The sequence below is a fragment of the Arachis hypogaea genome, chromosome 3 (genome assembly GCF_003086295.3).
Source record: "Arachis hypogaea cultivar Tifrunner chromosome 3, arahy.Tifrunner.gnm2.J5K5, whole genome shotgun sequence".
In the NCBI taxonomy this organism is placed as follows: domain Eukaryota; kingdom Viridiplantae; phylum Streptophyta; class Magnoliopsida; order Fabales; family Fabaceae; genus Arachis; species Arachis hypogaea.
Window position 1 is genome coordinate 50,043,183 of NC_092038.1, and position 21,671 is coordinate 50,064,853.

Consider the following 21,671-nt stretch of genomic DNA (forward strand, 5'->3'; position numbering starts at 1 on the left):
AAAATTAAAGATAAAATAAGATTGAAATTAAAATTTAAAACAAAAAGAATTTTTGAAAAAAAGAGAGAAGTATTTTCGAAAATTAGAGAGGGAAGAGTAGTTAGTTGGTTTTGAAAAAGATAGTAAACAAACAAAAAGTTAGTTAGTTGATTGAAAAAGATATTGAAATCAAATTTGAAAAAGATAAAATTTTTGAAAAAGATAAAATAAAAGATAAAAAGAATTACAATTTTTAAAATGACTTAACTAACAAGAAACTACAAGATAAGATTCTAGAACTTAAAGATTGAACCTTTCTTAACAAGAAAGTAACAAACTTCAAATTTTTGAACTAATCACATTAATTGTTAGCTAATTTTCGAAAATTAGATGTAAAGATAAGAAAAAGTTTTTGAAAATATTTTGAAAAAGATTTTTGAAATTTTCGAAAAATGGAAAAAAATGAAAAAGATATAATTTTTGAAAAAGATTTTAAAAAGATAAGATTTTTTTAAAATTGAAAATTTGACTTGACTTGTAAGAAACCACTAATTTCAAAAAATTTTGACCAAGTCAACCCAAAATTTCGAAAATTTGGAGGGAAATAAGGAAAAGATATTTTTTTGATTTTTGAAATTTTTAAGATGAGAGAGAAAAACACAATCATGACCCAAAATATGAAAATTTTGGATCAAAACACTTAATGCATGCAAGAACACTATGAATGTCAAGATGAACACCAAGAACACTTTGAAGATCATGATGAACATCAAGGACATAATTTTTAAAAAATTTTGATGCAAAGAAAACATGCAAGACACCAAACTTAGAAATCTTTAATGCATGGACTCTAACAAACAAAAAATGCACATGAAAAACAACAAACAACACAAAACAAGAAATCATCAAGATCAAACAAGAAGACTTGTCAAGAACAACTTGAAGATCATGAAGAACACTATGAATGCATGGAATTTTCGAAAAAAATGCAAGAAAATTTTAAAGCATGCAATTGACACCAAACTTAAAAATTGACTCAAGACTCAAACAAGAAACACAAAATATTTTTGGTTTTTTTTATGATTTTATGATTTTTTTGTATTTTTATTATTTTTTTCGAAAATATACTTTAGAAAAATGAAAATAATAATAAAAAAATATTTTTGAAAACTTTTTGAAAAGAAAATTACCTAATATGAGCAACAAGATGAACCGTCAGTTGTCCATACTCGAACAATACCCGGCAACGGCGCCAAAAACTTGGTGGACGAAATTGTGATCAACAATAATGGCTCTTTGGCATGTGCCAACAAGACTAACTCAGCACTTTCTTTCCACAACTCCGTTCAACTTAACCAGCAAGTGTACTGGGTCATCCAAGTAATACCTTACGTGAGTAAGGGTCGATCCCACAGAGATTGTTGGTATGAAGCAAGCTATGGTCACCTTGTAAATCTCAGTTAGGCAGATTAAATTAGTTTATGATGAGTTCAAAAATTAATAAATAAATAGAAAATAAAAGGGATAGAAATACTTATGTAAATTAATAGTGGGAATTTCAGATAGGCGTGTGGAGATGCTGTGCTCCTCTTGAATCTCTACTTTCTTATTACATTCATCCAATCCTTCCTACTCCTTTCCATGGCAAGCTGTATGTAGGGCATCACCGTTGTCAATGGCTACATTCCATCCTCTCAGTGAAAACGTTCCTATGCTCTGTCACAGCATGGCTAATCATCTGTCGGTTCTCAATCAGGTTGGAATAGAATCCCTTGATTCTTTTGCGTTTGTCATCACGCCCAGCCTTCAGGAGTTTGAAGCTCATCACAGTCATTCAATCCCAGAATCCTACTTGGAATACCATAGATAAGGTTTAGACTTTCCGGATCCTCATGAATACCGCCATCTATCTAGCTTATACCACAAAGATTCTGTTGGGGAATCTAAGAGATATGCGCCCGGCCTAGAGTAGAACGGAAGTGGTTGTCAATCACGCACGTTCATGGGTGAGAATGATGATGAGTGTCACGGATCATCACATTCATCAAGTTAAAGTGCAACGTATATCTTGGAATAAGAATAGAAGAGAATTGAATAAAAAGTAATAATAATTGTATTGAAACTTGAGGTATAGCAGAGCTCCACACCCTTAATCTATGGTGTGCAGAAACTCCACTGTTGAAAATACATAAGTAAAAGGTTCAGGCATGGCCGAATGGCCAGCCCCCTGAGTGATCAAGAGACCGAATAGTCAAAAGATTAAACTGTCAAAGATGTCTAATACAATAGTAACTTATCCTATTTATACTAGACTAGCTACTAAGGTTTACATGAGTAAGTAATTGATGCATAAATCCACTTCCGGGGCCCATTTGGTGTATGCTTGGGCTGAGCTTAATCTATCCACGAGCTGAGGCTTTTCTTGGAGTTGAACTCCAAGTTATAACGTGTTTTGGGCGTTCAACTCCGGATCATGACGTTTTTCTGGCGTTTAACTCCAGACAGCAGCATGTACTTGGCGTTCAATGCCAAGTTACGTCGTCAATTTCCGAATAAAGTATGAACTATTATATATTGCTGGAAAGCTCTGGATGTATACTTTCCAACGCCGTTGAGAGTGCACCAATTGGAGTTCTGTAGCTCCAGAAAATCCATTTCGAGTGCAGGGAGGTCAGATTCCAACAGCATCAGCAGTCCTTTTGTCAGCCTTTTTCAGAGTTTTGCTCAAATCCCTCAATTTCAGCCAGAATTTACCTGAAATCACAGAAAAATACACAAACTCATAGTAAAGTCCAGAAATGTGAATTTAACATAAAAACTAATGAAAACATCCCTAAAAGTAGCTTGAACTTACTAAAAACTACCTAAAAACAATGCCAAAAAGCGTATAAATTATCCGCTCATCACATACTCCTTCCTGCATGAGTGTGCAGAGCCTATATCTCTAGCGTGGCAGGAAGACTACATCCGGAGGAATGTGTCGGGTTGGCATTTATAGACCGATAGTGATATCACGAGCCAATAGGACAGTCATTCATCATATGCATTTCTACGTGGTTGCTTGCTTTGTCTACTTGCTTGCTATTCCTGATTATATAACATGCTTAATTGCTTCTTGATTTACTTGCTATACATGATAATTACTTGTGCTTTACTTGTATGAATTACATATATTTTCTACTGGGATTGAGGAGGCTCAGTAGGCGGTGGCAATAGGATTGCATGTTGGTTAGGCTGGCGAAGGCTGTGGGACAGCGGTGCTAGTGTTAGTTAGAAATTCCTTAAGTTAGAATACCCTGTTTATGGTTTAAGTTAGTTATTTTGTTTTAAGATTGAATATCTGTATCGGTATGAAGTTCTAGGATTGCATTTGGCGTCCCAGAACCTTACATCTTATATACTGAGCACTATTACCATACTGAGAACCTCCGGTTCTCATACCATATGTTGTTGTTTTCAGATGCAGGTTGCAACCCACCACGGTAAGTTTGCAAATATGGTGACAGAATAGAGGATGATCTCCCTTATGTCTTATTTCACTTTATTTTTAAATTGTAGTATTCTCTCACCTTTTGTATTTTTGGCTTCATGGCCTTAGATGCTTGATTTGAGAGATAAGTGGTATAAGCTGTTTTAAACTTCCAAAACTCTTTTGTATTTCAGATTAACTAGTCGGCCTAAACTCCGCAGGCTGTGACTAGTTCTCTTTTTGGTATTTCATATATATATAATGAGCTTTAGAATTGTCGTGGCACTTTGTTATTCTTTGCTTTACGGCTAGAGGTAAGGGGTAATGGGGTGTTATATAGGGTGATAAGCATGAATCAAAGTGCATTTAATAAAGGGAGATTGATAAGCAATAATGTACTAATTGGGCACAAGTTCATGCACTTTTTGTAGAATAAGAGGCATGGTGATAAAGAGCTAGCTCTAAAATTAGATATGAGTAAAGCGTATAGCAGGGTGGAGTGGAGTTTTGTGTGGACGATAATGTAAAAGCTATGTTTTATAAGAAATGGCTTGACTGGATGAAGGAATATGTGATGACAGTTTCGTATTTTGTTACTGTGAAAGGTCAACCGCATAGCTACTTTAAGCCATATAGGGGCTTACGTCAAGGTGATCTCCTTTTTCCTATCTATTCATGTTTTGTGTAGAGGGACTTTTCCATCTATTTCACAAAGGAGAATAAAAGCATGGAGTCGTGGGTTTGAGACTTAATCGTAAATGTCGTACAATCAGTTACCTTTTCTTTGTAGATGACTCGATTCTTTTTAGCAGCACATTAGAAGAATCCTATTAGAACCTATTACGTGTTCTATATAACTATTTAGAGCTAAGTAGCTAGGTTGTTAATCTAGATAAGTCGTCTGCATTCTTCAGTCACAATACATCGGCTGATCTAACAACTCATTTAGCTACTATCCTACAGTTCTACATATAGGTAATCAAGACAGATACATAGGCCTTTCCTCCGTGATTCAAAAGTCTAAAAAAGAGACATTCAATTACATTAAGGAAAAAGTTTTAAAAAAATGCAGCATTGAAAGCATTTCTTACTTTCAGCTAGTGAAAGGGAGATACTAATTAAGGCAATAGCTATGACAATTTCTATTTATACTCTTGGTTGTTTTAAGTTGCTGAACATACTTATTGAGGAGATTCATAGAATGGTAATGCAATTTTGATGGGGATAAAGAGGAGCAAAAAAAAAGAATTCACTGGATTAGATGAAATATAATATACAGACTTAAGAATTATAGAGGATTGAATTTCAATGCTTGGTAATCAAGATTGGAGGATACTTACTAGACCTAATTTGTTAATCCACAGAATATACAAGAGCAAATAGTTTCGGTACACTACTTTTATGAGAGTGGAATTAGGGAATAACCCTTCTTTGAAATGGAAGAGCTTATTTGAAGGCAAAAAAGTTCTGCAAAAAGGGATCTATGGGAAGGTAGGATGCGGGATTCTAATCAGAATTTGGAAAGATATATGGGTTAAAAATCACCCACCATTATTGATTATTAACAGGCTTAAAGAGAATCAAAGGTGGTATGGATTTAACAACTAATCTCAAACAATAATCAATGGAACCAACATATTATAGTAGATGATTTTTTTCCAGAAACAACCTAAGCAATATTATAGATAGAAATTCATGATGTTGAAGACATACTAACCTAGCCAAGGGAGAAGACTGGTAGCTATATTGTGAAGTCGGGATATGCGCTTGTCCACCAATTTTATCATCCTCCAATCAAGATGTTGCTTGAACAGTGCCATAACCAGGGACAGATACATGGGGGGGAAGTAGAGGCCTGGGCCCCCTAGTTTTTTTTAAAAAAAAGTAGTAGTCACTAGTTAGAAGCCCAACCTAATAAAAATAAAACATTAAAATTTAAAAAATTCCTAAAAGTAATTCTGTTTCTTCACCTTTCCTATTCTTTTCTAATCTTTTTGTTTCCTAACATGCGGCATCCTCAGTCCTTACTGGGTCATATCACTGCCATTGCCAGTCTCTAATGAAGTCAAGGTATTTATTTTATTTTTCAATTCTTTTATATAATTACATAAAATTATTAATTAACAAAGTACATTGTTTTATTATAGAATAATTTAATTTTATTCTTTTGTATTTACATAGACAAATTATTGACCTATTTTAAAGATTTATTCTCTCTTATTTTTTTATTTTATTTTTTAATGAAATTGATAGTGATTTAGTGAAAAATTATTATTATTGATATTTAATTAATAAAATATACTTAGACTTTGTTTATTCATGTAAGTATATAATTATTTGAGTTTTTTTTTTCAGATAAAAAGAAATTAGAACATTTTATGATGAAAAAGCAAAGTAAAATTGATGCAATTTTTAAGAGAAATATTACTAATAATGTTGGAGTTCAAACAAGTCAATCTTCTAATCCTATTTCACAAGAAGGTCAAGTAAGTGAACTCTCTAATCTTACTCAAAATACATATCAACATGAAACTAAAGTACCAAGGTTAGAAAGAGATATTGATATCTCTTTACTAAAAAGGGATCCAGGAAAGCGACGCCCAATTTGGCAGTATAATGTCAATGAACGTGATAAGATTCGTAGAGCATACATAATAGTTGGGCCATACCAACCAACAAATATTAGCTATCCAGCTTCTGGTAATAACAATCACTGTCGATATTTTCAATCTTCTTGGTTTAAAAAATTTTCAAGTTGGTTAGAATATTCACCAGAAAACGATGCTGCTTATTGTTTGCCTTGCTACTTGTTTGGTAAACATTATGGTGCTCACAATGATGGAAAAAATGCATTTTCAGAGTTAGGATTTAGTAACCGGAAGAAAGTAAACAATGGGATAAATTGTGCATTTGTATGTCACGAGGGTTCTATTCCTAATTCTCCCCATAATTTATGTGTGAAATCTTGTGATGATTTAATGGCTCAATCTAAGCATATAGACAAAGTTCTTGATAGGCATAGTGATGAAACTATTGCAAATAACCGTTTAAGGTTAAAGACATCTATTAATGCTATTCGATGGCTTGCATTTCAAGCATGTGCATTTAGAGGCGATGATGAAAGTCCTAGATCTTTGAATAGGGGAAATTTTATTGAGTTAATTAAGCTTTTAGCTTCCTGTAATCAGAATGTTCATAATGTTGTCCTTGAAAATGCTCCTGGAAATGCTCAATATATATCTCCCAGTGTTCAAAAAGATATATTGCATATCTTTGCTAGAAAAATGCGTGTAACAATTCGAGAAAAAAATTGGTGATTCTATATTTTGTATAATTATTGCTGAAGCAAGAGATGAGTCAAAGCGAGAACAAATGTCTGTGGTTTTGGGATTTGTAGACAAGCACATTTGTGTTCAAGAAAGATTTTTTGATCTTATACATGTTTCTGATACATGTTCTTTGACATTGAAAACAGAAATTTCATCAGTTCTTTCTCATCATAATCTTGATGTCCAAAATCTTAGGGGACAAGGGTACGATGGAGAGCTAGTAATATGCGTGGTGAATGGAATGGATTGCAAGCTCTATTTTTGTAAGATTGCCCTTTTGCTTATTACATTCATTGTCTTGCTCATTGATTTCAATTAGCACTTGTTTCTGTAGCCAAAGAAGTTTGTTATGTTCATTAATTCTTTTCAAAACTTACACTAATTGTGAATGTTGTGCCTATTTCTCCTAAACGTCATGATCAGTTAAGGGTTGCTCAAGCAAATAATATTGCAAACTTAATTGCCCATGATTAAATTGTGACAGGTAGTAGACTTAATCAAACTGGTACTTTGCAAAGAGCTGGAGATACTAGATGGAGTTCTCATTTGAATTCTGTACGTAGATTGTTATGCATGTTTGATGCAACTTGTGAAGTTCTTGAAAAAAGCACCGAAGAAGGTAATTTCTTCACTCGTGGTGATGCTAGTACTGCTTATGATGCTATCACATCCTTTGAAATTGTCTTTGTTTTGCATTTGATGAGAAATATTTTGGAAGTTAGTTATGATCTTTGTCAAGCTTTGCAACGAAAAAATCAAGACATATTGAATGCTTTAACTCTGGTTTCTACTACGAAAACTTTAATACAAAGAATGAGAGAATCAAGTTGGGAGGATTTCATAAAAAAGTTATATTATTTTGTGAGAAACATGAAGTTGAAGTTCCTGATATGAATGCATTGTGTAACACCCTACCATACACAGTCTTATGCTTAAGTCATAATTCAGAGATGGCAAGGTATTACGACCTCTAAAATAAAAATTTAGTACGTATAGTAGTATGAATAATTAATTATAACTAGGAGCCTTTGTAAAAAAGAAAGGGGTAAACAAAAAACCGCAACTCAAAAGCGCAACACTCCGATCGATAACGTAACGAACAAGGATAAACCAACGTGAGATCATATATATACAAAGGAGTGTCAAAAACAGGGATATCAAGACTCAAGATCCGGCTGCGAAGATAACCGGTCCGAGCATAGCAATATATACATATGATAAAATAAGGACAACCCCAAAGGAAACCCAAAGGGACACAAATACATAAGACCTATTCTCCAAAATTCTCCCATAAGAGGAGTCATCACAGTTTGTATTATTTAATGGAGATAAAAGTATCTAAGCAAAACATATAAACCAAAACATAGCCCCGAGAACAAAGGATCTTCGCAAATCTAGAAGCCTCCAGCATGCCTCAGCGAGAAACCTCACGTCCTGCATCTGAAAACCACAAAATCCGCATGGGTGAGAACCAGAGGTCCCCAGCATGGTAACAGCTTCCACATATATAATACATAATAATGGAGGAAAGCCAAAGGCAATCCTAGAACTTCTTCCAGATAATATCAAAGCTTATAAACAAGCTAAACCATAAAGGGCATCTGACTAAAGATTCTTCAGTCTAACTAATACTTCCCTTTCCAATTCCTTCAGACCTCCCAACCACCAGCAGGAGTATAATGTAGCAAACACAGTTATATCAAACAAAGAATATACAAATAGGAACAGTTAAGGCATTTAGACAATTAGCAAGTATTATGCAGTCAAATAGGCAATCTCAAACAATTCATTTAGTATGCATATGATGAATGCCTGTTCCTAGTGGCTGATGATATCATCTGTCGGTTTGTTATAGAGCCAACCCGACAAGTCCTGGTAGCTAACCATTGGACTGTCCCTCTGTCATGCATCCCCAACTCGAGTTATACTCGTCATAAACTTGATCATAATCATGATCTATATCCATCACCCTCACTGGTGAATATTTACGGGGGCGAGCTCATCCGGGTCTTTCACAGTGCCCGGCCACACTTATGACATAGGGTCAAAAGAGCTTCGAGTCTCAACCTGGAGCACGTGGTGGCTAGCCACTGCTACTACCCAGGGAAACTCGTATCTCCGATAGTGGAAGTGCAAATCACAATTATCAATAATTCAGCATAAACATGCATGAATTCTCATCCATGGATCAACATCCATATCAGCCATCCGGCTCACGGTTAAATCCATAACCAGCCAATATTCATAGCATACACAGCTATTCCGGCTCACGGTTCAATCCAGAACCAGCCAATATTCATAAACAATTACGGCCCTTCGGCCAATGGCATACAAGCACTTCCACCACCATCCTCCACATCTCACATAATCATCAATGATCCTCATTGATCATTCATTTTCCCTTGCTTCACTCGCAAGTTACCACATTCACTAGCCTTTCTTCTCATAGCTAGACATATCATAATGATTTAAGATATAAGTGGTGAGATCGGAGACTTAGAAGTATGAGATTTGACTTTTATAACTCAAAAATCAACTTTGGGATGAAAACAGGTCCACGCGTACGCGCACTCCACGCGCACGCGTGGATGGCCTCAAAAACTCATCGACGCGCAAGCGTCATGCACGCTAACGCGTGGATTAAAAATTTGCCAATCGGCGCGTACGCGTCAACCACGCGTACGCGTGTGTGTTCTCGTGCCCCAGGCACAGCACTGGCACAGTTATGGCATAACTCTCTGGAAAATGGCTGGGCATTAGGTGCAGCACAATCGGCGCGCCCGCGCACATCACGCTCACACGTGGATGGCATTTTCGGGAAGAACGGCGCGCACGCGCCAAGTGCGCCCACGCGCAAGGGGTCATTCTGCTAAAAATTTTCTAAGTTAAAAGCTGCAGAATTCACCAATTTAAACCCCAATCTTCCAACGGACATAACTTTCTCATTTTAAATCGTTTTTCACCCGTTCTTCGAACGGCATGGACATCCTGGATCCAATTTCATTTCTAAACAGATTTGGCATAAAACAGAGATCCGTAGTCCAAGTTATGTCCCATTAAAGTATGCCCAAAAACCAGATTTTTCATAAAAACCACAAAGTGCCATTTTCAAACAAGCCATTTCCAACTCTTTTCAAAATCAATCAAAACATGCCATTTTCATCCCTTTTCTTTGAAATCAATCAAAATATATCAAATTCAACATCAAGCCTCCTCCACTCACACATTGACACTTTACCACAAATTACAAAATCACTATCTCATCATTTTAACCCACTTCACCCAAGTGGCTCAAACTCAAACATATTGACATATCATACACTCTTTCTCATGCCAATTATCAACAACACCAATTCCACTAAATCATCATTGTACACAATCAATATCATACTCACCATAAACATGGTTCAACCCACAATTCAACCATAACTAATCATCAAGCATATATCACAACATGCATATTTCTCATACCTCATACCACCAAGGCATCATTAATCATCATTACATATATGACCACATCATATATATCAATAATTCAACAACATCAACCATTCAATGCCTATCTTAGGGCCTCTAGCCTAAGTATTTCCTACCACATTACATATTAGATACGGGAAACCGAAACCATACCTTAGCCGATTTCCCAAGCTCAACCGGAGCACTTCCAAACCACTTATCTACAAGCTCTTAAGGCCTCAACACCTCCAAGAACAGATTTTTTCACCACCAAATCCCTTTTTCAAGCTTTTCAAAATCACCAATCAAGCTCCAATATCCACACACACACAACCTAAGCCACAACCATCATACCCATACACAACATCTCAAAACCCAAACATCATAAAATCACAAATCACACTAGGGTTGAGAATCTTACCACACCCAAGGTCCAAGGAGACAAGATTAACCTTCTCCTTCAAGAGAGTTGGGTCCTATAACATCAAAGAACCCAAAATCTCAACATTTCACCCATGAAACTCGAAAATAAGGGCTGGAATTTCGAACAGCAACACGTGGCTTACCTCAAGATTGGTTGTATGGGTTTTGTAGAGCTCTCCGCGGTGAACGTGTGGCCGCAAACGGAGCGGCAATCGGAGCTCTAGATCAAAAGTTATGGTGGTTTGAAGATCAACCAAGGGAGAGAACTTGAGAGAGTGTTCTTCCTCCCTTTCTCTCTAATTTCAGCTTGTGTGTGTAACAAATGAGGAGAGAGAGTGCTGAAAACTAGGGTTTTGGTTAAGTTATGTTGGGCCAAGGGCCCACTTTGGGTCCAATTGGCCCGGTTTGACCCGTTCGGTCCAATCTTGGTCCGATTTCTATAAAATTGGTACCGAAATTCTCGTCTCAATCTCCTCTATCACATTTAGCCACAAAAATCACATTTTGGGCTTTCTAGAATAAATTCTCATTTATGAGTTAATTAGCCGTTAATTAACCGGGTTTTACACATTGCATATTCCTAGAAGAGGCCGGACTCACAAAATTGTTGATCAAATTTCAGTAGAGCATCATTACCGTGTTAATTTATTTATGGCTGTAATTGATACACAATTGCAAGAGCTTAATGGAAGATTCAATGATAATATGGTGGAATTGCTTACTTTAAGTTCAACTTTAGATCCCAAAGATAATTATAAGTTCTTCAGTGTCAACAAAGTATGTGAATTAGTAGAACGGTTTTATCCAGGTGACTTCAATGACCAAGAGAAATTTCACATTAGAATGCAAGCTCAACATTATGAACTTGATGTTCCTAATCATGTTGAATTAACTAACTTGTGCACAATTTCGGAGTTATGTCAAGGATTAACGAAGACAGGAAAGTCTTTAACATATCCTTTGATTGATTGTTTGATTTGCTTGGTATTAACTCTCCCTATTTCAACTGCTACAACTGAGATATCTTTTTCAGCTATGAATATTGTGAAGAATAGACTCAGAAACAAAATGGAAGATGAATTGCTTGCTAATTGTCTTTTGATTTACATTGAGAAGAAGTTGCTAAAAGATTTGACACAGATTCTATTATCGATGAATTTTATGATATGAAGAATCGACGTGTATCACTTCGTTAATAAAAGGTACACTTTTTTTGCACTTTAAACATATGTTCTCTATCAATATATTTTTGTAATGCATCTTACATTATAATTTATTTGTATATATTTTTTTATATTATATATATTATTGGCCCTCCATGATAACATTCCTGGATCCATCTCTAGCCATAACAAGCCTCTACGGAATTCCATTTAGGAACTGAAATGTCAACCAAAAATCAAAACCTTATTATAGAAGGTTATGCATAACGGAATCCCAGTAAAACGAAGAATGCATGCAAGAATTGCGACGATGTCACCGTTATGTATGAGATGCAATTAGGAGAATAAGACAGAGTAATACTATTTGGTTATCTGTTGTCAGTCTCTGGAGGTTTGGAAGGAAGCAAAAGTGGAGCTCTCAATTGTGAACGACAGTACAGTGATGTGAAGATGGTGGCTGAAATTACTGGAAAGGACAAAACAAAGACAGCATGGTAGACAAATGATATTGAAGACTGTTCATCTCCTTTGGAGCATATGAAAGGCAAGGAATAAATTGATTTTTGAGGAAGAGAGTTGGTCTGCTACTCGAATAGTTGAAAGTTGAAGCCGTGATGAGCATGTTGGAAGAGAGACAGCGCCTTGAAAAATTTGAAGAATTTGTTGTACGAAGAAAACCACCTACTTAATTCTTTTTAGATTCGAGTTATTCATTCTACTTTCTCTTTTTACAAATTTTTTTTATTATTATTTAAAAATAGCACTTTTAATCTTATCTGAGGTCCATAGTGGACCATATTATCTATTTTTCATTGAATAAAATTATAACTTTGATAAAAAAAAGACCATATTTATTACGTAAATAATTATAACTTAATTTAAGTAAAACTAAACTCTTAAATGGTGATTTGAAAACTAACCTACTTATTAATAGATAACGTCTATAATATCTAAAATGCTCATACATAAAAAATTTTTAAATATTCTTTTCTAAAATCATTGCTTGAACTTTAGATTACATTCACTAACTTATTAGATATTTTTTAGATAGAGTAATGCTAAAGAGTTAACTTTTTTTATTAATATTAGTAAAAGTTTTTAAAATTATTTTATTTATTTTAAGTTTTAGACTCTAAATTATAAATTTTTAATTTAAAATCCTAAATTATAAATTCTAAACGGATAAAGTAGTATTTTAGTTTTTAACCATTGGGGTGAATTTTATTTTGATCTCTAATGTTTTAATCGTTCTATTTTTATCCAAAACATTTAAAATGACATAAATGTTATCCCATCATCAAATTTTTTACTAACAATTAATGAAATTGATGTACTGTTAATAATACTTTTGTTAAAGCTAAGTTTGTTCAACCACTTCTTCTACCTTCATCCTCAAACTCTTCCCGGAGAATTTACATTGTAAAAAGGAGAGGAAGAATAAGTAAAAAAATGGAGTTTACACTTATTGAGAGGATAAAGGTGGAAAAGAAGATTGAGCAAACGTAGCTTTAATAAAAGTATTATTAACAGTACATCAATTTCGTTAAGTGTTGGTAAGAGATTTGATGGTGGGATAATATTCATGCCATTTTAAATGTTTTAGAATAAAAATAAAACGATTAAAACGTTAGAGACCAAAATAAAATTGATCCCACACATTAAAAACTAAAACAGTACTTTATTTATTCTAAATCCTAAATTTTTCAAAAATAAATAAATATTGACAAACTAAAAATTAATTTTTTATATTTTTCTTTCAAATCTCAAAATCTATAAATTATATATTAAAAAACTAAATTTTTAATAAATTAAAATAATGTTAGATTGATATTAAAATTAATTACTAATATAGAATATATATTAAAATATAAAATATATATTAAAATTAAATAAATTATATATATATATATATATATATATATATATATATATATATATATATATATATAATAACGAGTGATTTGAGTGTCTAATTTTAATATATAAATAATATTTTTATAAATTAAAAAATATCTTGTACAAATCGAATCATTCCATTTATGTAATGAAACAATTAAAAAAATCAATGCATGAAATCACCCTGTGATCTTCTCGTGAATTGAAAATAAATATTTTAAACCGGTCCCTCCAATTTGACAATTTGCAAAACGGTCTCATCTTTGGAAAAATTCCAAAAAAAAACCTAACTTTTTAGGAACTTTATCCATTTCGGTCCCATAAGTAAAAAATAGTTTAATTATTCTATTAACTAGTGTTATAATTTTATTAAATTTTTAATTAAGTTATTATATATTTTTATTTTTAATTAGATCTTTATACTATTTTAATTTTATAATTAATTTTTTTAATATAAAAATATTAGAATTAATTGAATATTTTTTTATAAATTTAAAATATTTATAATTAAAAATTTAATTAAATTTTTTATTACATATATTTTGATAAAATTATTAAATTAATTTTAATATTTTTAATATAAAATAAACATAATTATAAAAATAAAAATAATATAAAAAATCAATTAAAAAATATATAAAAATTTAATTAAAAATTTAATAAAATTATAATTAAACCTAAAAAAATTTAGCCAAAGATGTACGTGTAAATTTGGATTCTGCATCAGCCTATTTGTGCAATACTAAAGTTACCGAGCGAAAGTTGCAATTTTGAGATTCTCATTTGTGAAGTATCAAATATCTTCGGAAGTGTTACGGAACGAAAGGCGTCTCCGACCAAACAGAAGGTTCCGAGGGTCAAACACAGAGAGTGAGAGTCGAAGCTTTGTTTTCAATCTTTTCATACCCTTTTTCTATCTCTTACCCTCACTCTCACTCTCATACATCTCAGAGGGGAAACAGACAAAGAACATCGAAGAAGCAAATCTTTCTTCAGACGGAAGTTGCGGATCCAAAAGGTCCAACCTAACCCTTAAAAATGCTAAATGTTCTTGAATTATTAAAGAGGGTTTCTTTTTCCTAGTCTTGTTTGGTTAATTTGTATGATTTTAAAGAAGGGAGGCTGAAAATGCATGTAATGGGCACCAATTTGCAATTCTTTATTTTTAATTGTATTTGAGATTTTGAAGTAGGTTTTGGATCATACTTGCTTGATGTTTTCAGGTGCCAAAACCGAATTAATTCAATGTCTTGGCCTGCTCCAGATGACGTCTTGCTCTCTACCTCCCTTGCCACGTACCTTGACAGTATGAATCTCTATCTTTCGCTTTTTTTGGTTGTTAAATTCTTTGCTTATTTCGAACTTATGCGATTGGTGTTTAAATATCATGTCTGAATCTTTTCTGATGATAGGAACTTGCTCCCAATTTTGGGTTCTTCATTTTATTTTATTTTATTTTTGGGTTAACTCATGGATTGCTGTTTCATTCCGGATTTGTACATCACCTGGGGATTTCAGTAGTGATATTTTTTTTTAAATTTTTATCTGTGCTGAAAAAGTTGTGGTGTCCGATTTCTGGTACTTATTTTGTGAGTGTAAGATATTTACTTGTAGTGCTTCGATATGAATCCATAGAATGCTGGATGAAAAGATGTATTTTAATAAAGGAAGCTTTTTGTGGAATGAGAATTGAAAGTTGAGAACTAATTGGCACGCTGAGGGTTAGCGGCTTAGCGCAGGTTGTTCAAGTGGGCATTTGGGTCAAAGGGCTAGGTTTAGGTCATGGTAGTGGCTACATTATGTACCCAAAGTAGAGAGGACAGCTCTCCTGCATGGCTGCATCTACGTCTTGACACTTATTAAATTCTTCTTTAATATCAGTGAACATCTAACAAATATCCGAGTAAGAGATGACATAAAGGAACCTACTTTTAGAGCTCCCAGCCAGTTGTTTTAGTGGGTGATTTTCTGTGAGTATTTCTGTGTTTTTTCATCTTTTGGGAGGTTACTATCAATTACCAGTTTAATGTATGGCAACCAGTCATGGAAGTTCTGAACTCTAAAACAATGCTATAGATTGTTGCATTTCAGGGTATAAATAACACTCTGGTTCTATCACTCGAAAATGTTCAAAATCAATCTCTGTTTCTGACTTTCTGTACTACAGTTTGCGTTCTTTATCTGGAAACTTGGTTGTCTGGTGACATTATTTTATTATATGTATTTAGATTTGCATCTTCGGTTAAAGTGCACTGAATGGTGCGATATGGCAACTCATGACAAAAAATTTCTTACCAATTTATGTTATTTTTCACAGAAAAACTTCTTGTTCTCTTGAGAGATGGTCGAAAACTTTTGGGGTTATTGCGCTCTTTAGATCAATTTGGTAACGTATCTGTCCTATCTGCATCTTACATGTATCAATTCTGTTATTATTATTAGGTTAAATTAAGTTTTTGGTCTCTACACTACATTGATTTTTAAATTGATTTGTTCTATTTTTCTTTTGAATTGAGTCCTTGTGCTTGTAAATGTTTTTAAATAATTATCTCCCCTTTTCGCTCTGCTGTACCACTGTTAGCACTGAATTGAGCTAACATTTGTGGCTGAGAACATGAAAGGAGGGGGAAAGAAGTAAAGTGCTGCGATGGGCGGATGAAAGTGAAATAATGAACAATACAATCTTAGGCTTTTATTGGCTGTAAATACTTTTGTTGTTATGTGTTAAGGGGAGATCTAGAAGATGAAGATAACATAGATTAGTATTCCGTATAGAGAATTCATTTGTATTTGTCATGAAATGAAGTGGGATACTGTTTTACATGTCATACTTCAATCAAGGGTCATACCTGAAGGTAATAACAAGGGATCTATTTAGAATTGTTTATATCAAGATAACATTTAGAGAGCAAAAACTTAATTTAACCTTATTATTATTTCTAATATTGACTGACATTGTGATGATGGCTATGTACAGCTAATGTTGTTCTTGAAGGTGCATGTGAGCGATTGATTGTTGGTGATCTTTATTGTGATGTCCCTTTAGGCTTATATGTGATTCGTGGAGAAAATGTTGTCTTAATTGGAGAGCTGGTGTGTTTTTGCTCATTTTATGTTATTTGACTACTATCAGTTACTTCACAAAAGGGTCTAAATAATGTTACTATCTTTTTATCAATGGATAGGATTTGGGTAAGGAGGAGCTTCCACAACATATGACTTGTGTGTCAGAGGCTGAAATACGAAAGGTAAATCCATCAATTAGTTAATAATCAGATAATTGGACATTTATTTCTCAATCATTAGTAGAAAAATTATAATTATGAATGGCCATGGACAAATTAAATCTTGTATGCAAATGCTGCTTGGGTTGTTTTTTATGCATCCTCTTGTATCGCTTACTGATGACTTGTAGCTAACTTTTTCCGAATTTCTGGGCTGTGGTGAGGGTTCTATGGTTAATTGAACCAGATAAAGCATAGCTGGAATTTTAGAATGTCTGGGAACAACTGGTTACTCTGGAATTTTCTTTTCTTTCTTTTTATGGACTATCAAGTGGGAATTTGTAAAGTCAACCAGTGCTTTTCACATGCAAGTTGCTGGTAGCAAATGACAGTAAATTTCCCTTCTAATTTTTTTCCCTTATCTTAGGTTAAGTGTAAACCAAAATATTTGAAATCTGCCAGCTGCACTCTGCAGATTCCTCATTTGTCAAAGGAGGTTTACTAACTTGATTACATAAGACCACCACATTTTACTTATTCAAATTGAAGTCTGATTCCCCTGTCCCCAATTCTCAGTAGGAAAAGAAGTTTCTAATAAATCAAATTTCAAAATGTGGGCTTACACTTCAACCCTTGAGAGAAATTTTGCTTCCCTTCCATAATCTTTTTACTCTACTAGAATTATAGATAGCTGGACCTCCCTTTCCCACTGAAACAAACATTTTATGCAAACTATTTACACAACCTTTTGCTTCTGTGGATTTACTAAGTCTTTCAGAGGATGGAATTTCCGCTAAAGTTCTTTTAGGTCTCCTCCACCTCTTGATGTGATCATTCCCAATGCTGTATAGTCTAGTTTTAACCACTCATATATTTAAGCAACCTCATTTCTACACCATTAAACTTATGTGGATGTTTACTTTTACTGTTAAGATTCTGTCTCTCAATCCAATAACCATGACTTTATTGGAATTTTTTCATCTCAGATAATGCATGAAGCACTCTTCCATTTAGCCATCTGTTTTGTCTCTTTATCATTTTGGATAATGAACCAAGATACTTAGCTCTAGTGGGATGATGTTGTCTTCAATTCTATTCTAAGTTTGAGTCTATAGGTCTGTTAGGCTGGGTTTGTTTTTAGAGACAGGACAGAGACAGAGACAATAGGACGAAGATACTAAAAATTATCTTTTTGTGTATTATGTTTGGATACAATGTACAAGACACTAATGTAATGTGAGTACATAAGAGTAGAGACGGAACTTGAAAAAAATGTTTGAAGAGGCGAAAAATTTTAATAAAAAAATATATAATAGTATTTATATTAAAATAAAATTTATAAATATAATTATTTTATTTTTAAATTTATTATTAATATGTAGGAATATATATGGTTAAGATTAACAAAAAATAAATCTGAGTTTGATTAATAAAAAATTTTGTTTAGGTTAATAAGCCAAATTAATTTTAAATAAAAAATCAATTTTAAAAAAGAATCCGTTTTTACATAAAAAAATTAGTTTTTGCACATAAAAATCTATTTTTATTTAGAAAACCAATTTTTTTTAATCTAAAAACTGATTTTTCTTTTAAAAAAACTGATTTTTTTTAAATTATATAAAATCAATTACAACTTATAAATTATTTTTTAGTATTTTAAAAGATCAATTTTACTTTTAATAATATTTATCTTTCAAAAGTTTTAAGACTAATTATTTTTATTACAAATCAAATAATATAATACAAGGTTAAAATGGTATTGAAAGAATTATCCACCCAATAAAAAATTCTACAAAAAGGAGAGAGTATCTAAAAAAAGAGATAGAAAAAGAGCAGGAAGAAGAAAGTAGCTCTCTAAGAACAACGCAATAGGAAAAATAAGAAGGGGTAATAGTGAAATAATAAAAAATATTTATGGAAAAAAATGGAAAACAAAATTTATAAAAAAATCTGTGTCCACTCTTCTAAATCCCGTGTCTATCATTATCCTTAATAAAAGAGTGGACACAAAAGTATAAAAAACTGTCTCGGAGACAATGTGTTCAGTGTCCATGTCTCTGCTTCCAAACACTTTTTAAACATGTGTTGTCCATGCTGTGTCCTGTCTTCGAAAACAAACACTACCTTACTGGATTTGCATTTCATATATTCTCTCTTACTTCAATCAACCGTCCGTCAGCGCCTCAGCAGGGTGGGGGCATGAGGGTGGCCATCCGTCTGGGGAGTGGGGGCACGCGGCGCAGGCAGCCGAGGTGGCCGTCCGTCCGTAGGAAAGTGGGTGGGTGGGCGGCAGCCGAGGGGGACTGTCCGTCCCAGGGGTGGGGGTGGTGGCGGGCGAACGAGGGGGCTGTTTGTCCGGCTCTCCAACTCCTCTTCCTCCCTTGTCTCCTTTCTCTGTCATTCTCTTTGCTGTTGAGGGCGCCATCTGTTGCTTGAGGAAGAACAGAAGAAGCCGTTGCAGTATCTCCGCTGCAACATCGCCATTGCCTTCGGATGGCCCTCCTCTCCAGGTGGTTTCCTTTTCGATTTCTTCCTTACCTCACTTTTTGGGACTCTTCTGTTACAGAACATTAGTCTTTTCTTTTCTTTTTTCTGGTTCATTCCTCTCTTTCATTTCCTCTCTAACTCTGAAGTTCTGAACCTCTCTTCTATCATTTATTTCATTCCTTTATTTCAATTTAGGTTATTAATGGCAACAATTTCCCTGTCATCCTCCTCTTTTAACCCCCCCCCCCCCCCTTTTCCTTTATCCTTTCTTCCCATTGCCTTTACTCATCCCAGAGTACATTATCTCTTTGGAGGTCCATAAGGTCCATAAATTATTAGTATTATCTTGAGGTACCAGCCTTGCAACCCTATCACAAACCCAGTCCCTCTTCATGGCACTTTTAGTGTAAAGAAGGTTTTGGCGCAGTATTGAAACCCTGGCAAAGGACCATAGAATTTTCTACAGAAAACTAGATTTATGCAAATAGTCATCCATTTTCCATATGGTTTCTGCAACATGCATAATCTCTTAGAATGTAAGGTGTAATGTTATCCAAATGTCAAAGTAAGTTGGTGTCACATTTTATAATCTATAAAGGTCTTAGGTTTTGATGTTCCCCAAACTTTCGAGATATTAGTGTCACATTTGAGAAATTAAGGGAAGATGTGTGCCATACCTCATAACCTAAGTCTTCACGGGGAGGTTAGTATAATTTTTTTATAATTCATTAGAATTTTTGGATCCTCATTGAGAGAATGATGTCATTGGAAAGCTTTTTGTTTATTTTATGCCAGATTATTTGAAAATAACTAGCATTATAACTTTGATATGCTAAAGTGTAACATTCTTTGTGCCTCCAATTAGTATCTTAAGCTTTTAATCTTTGATGGACCAATTTGATTGAAAAAATCTTTCATGGACGAATTTGAAGAATACCTTATCTTTCAGGGACTAATTTGACTATTAACCCAATTATTACATTGAAGGAAAAGTTTGCGTAGTGCCTATTATGAAAAATGTGGTAGAATATCATTTTAGGTGGTTTGGTAATGTGATAAAGGCCCATAAAGGCTTTGGTAAAGAGAGTAGATCAAATCAAGGGTAATTGGCAATGAATATTGAGATTTCAAAAAAAAATCGTGTGTGAATTAGGAGATTTAAATTTTAATGGTTTAGAAGGGAAGCCTTGGAGCAACAGTTGAATTGTCTTTGTGACTTCAAGGTCACAGGTTCAAGCTGTGGAAATAGCCACTAATGTAATTATCAGGTTAGACTGCGTACATTACACCCCTTGGGTGCGGCCTTTTCCTGAACCCTGCGTTAATGCGGGATGCTTGTGCACGCCCTTTAAATTTTAATGGTTTGATTGTAAACCTAATATATGATTTGGCACTTAAATCGTCTGATGCATATAAGTCCTAGTTGTTGTGTCACATTGTCTGGTGTTTGCTCCAATTCCTCCGAGGAAAAGGAAATTTGAGCACGATCTCCAACTGAAAGCTAAAAGGACTATGTGGCCATTGCAAAATTGTATGCTGGCAAATTTGTTCATTATTTTTTTGACATGAATTAGGTTAATTTCATTTGGCTTACACTTCCAGGCTCAAAAGGCAGAAAGGGATGCTACCGATCTAAAGGGCACCATGAGGAAAAGGATGGAGTTCCTTGATTTTGATTAAACTATCCTGCCATCTTACCAGTCAAGCTGGTCCATCTGCAAATTTTAATGCAGCTGTGGCTCGTTTTCGATCGTGGGGATGGAAGAATAATTTACGATAGAATGCGCCATTTGTTGTCGTGGAAACTGGCACGATAGGAAATTAGATTTCTTGGCAGCTAGATCTTTTTTGTAGCAGAGGCCATGAAAGTAAATTGTGACTTTCTGGCTTCTCTAAAGAGAAGCTGACAATTATCATGCCCCTTTCTGCATGTAGTTTTCATGCTAATGCATGTGGGGGTATGTGTTATTATTGTGCACTTAAAATTTTAGTTTGGTTTTAGAAAATGATTTATAGTGAAGATGTTATTAATCAGTGTTTATGATCATCATTTACAATGCTCTTTTCAGAATGACTAATGTCGATTGTTTTTGGTCTGTTCTCCGTAGGTGAGAATAACACTATTATCTTTTGTTGTATGTATGACAATATCAAAGTAACTATTAGACGCTGCATCTGCTATTAGTATCACAAAATTGGGCATGGAGTTAATATAAACGTTATAATGAATATTGAAAAAAAATCC

The 21,671-nt window shown here is 34.0% G+C and overlaps 2 protein-coding genes across 3 annotated transcripts; both read left to right on the forward strand.

Moving 5' to 3' along the window:
* The first annotated feature begins 6,426 nt into the window (after positions 1–6,426).
* On the forward strand, positions 6,427–12,317 carry LOC140183485 (uncharacterized). Its single transcript, XM_072231932.1, has 4 exons — positions 6,427–6,694; positions 6,795–7,040; positions 7,262–7,396; positions 12,202–12,317. The coding sequence occupies exons 1-4, from the start codon at positions 6,427–6,429 to the stop codon at positions 12,315–12,317; spliced, it is 765 nt and encodes a 254-aa protein (XP_072088033.1).
* A 2,118-nt stretch (positions 12,318–14,435) lies between these two features.
* On the forward strand, positions 14,436–21,621 carry LOC112790536 (sm-like protein LSM1B). 2 transcript variants are annotated; one of them, XM_025832982.3, is made up of 7 exons: positions 14,436–14,585; positions 14,667–14,733; positions 14,939–15,021; positions 16,033–16,101; positions 16,693–16,808; positions 16,901–16,963; positions 21,029–21,621. In XM_025832982.3, the coding sequence occupies exons 3-7, from the start codon at positions 14,961–14,963 to the stop codon at positions 21,104–21,106; spliced, it is 387 nt and encodes a 128-aa protein (XP_025688767.1). In that variant the 5' UTR covers positions 14,436–14,585; positions 14,667–14,733; positions 14,939–14,960; the 3' UTR covers positions 21,107–21,621. The 2 variants fall into 2 exon arrangements, with proteins under 2 accessions (XP_025688767.1, XP_072089063.1); XM_072232962.1 differs by having other exon boundaries at positions 14,480–14,733.
* Positions 21,622–21,671: the final 50 nt, after the last annotated feature.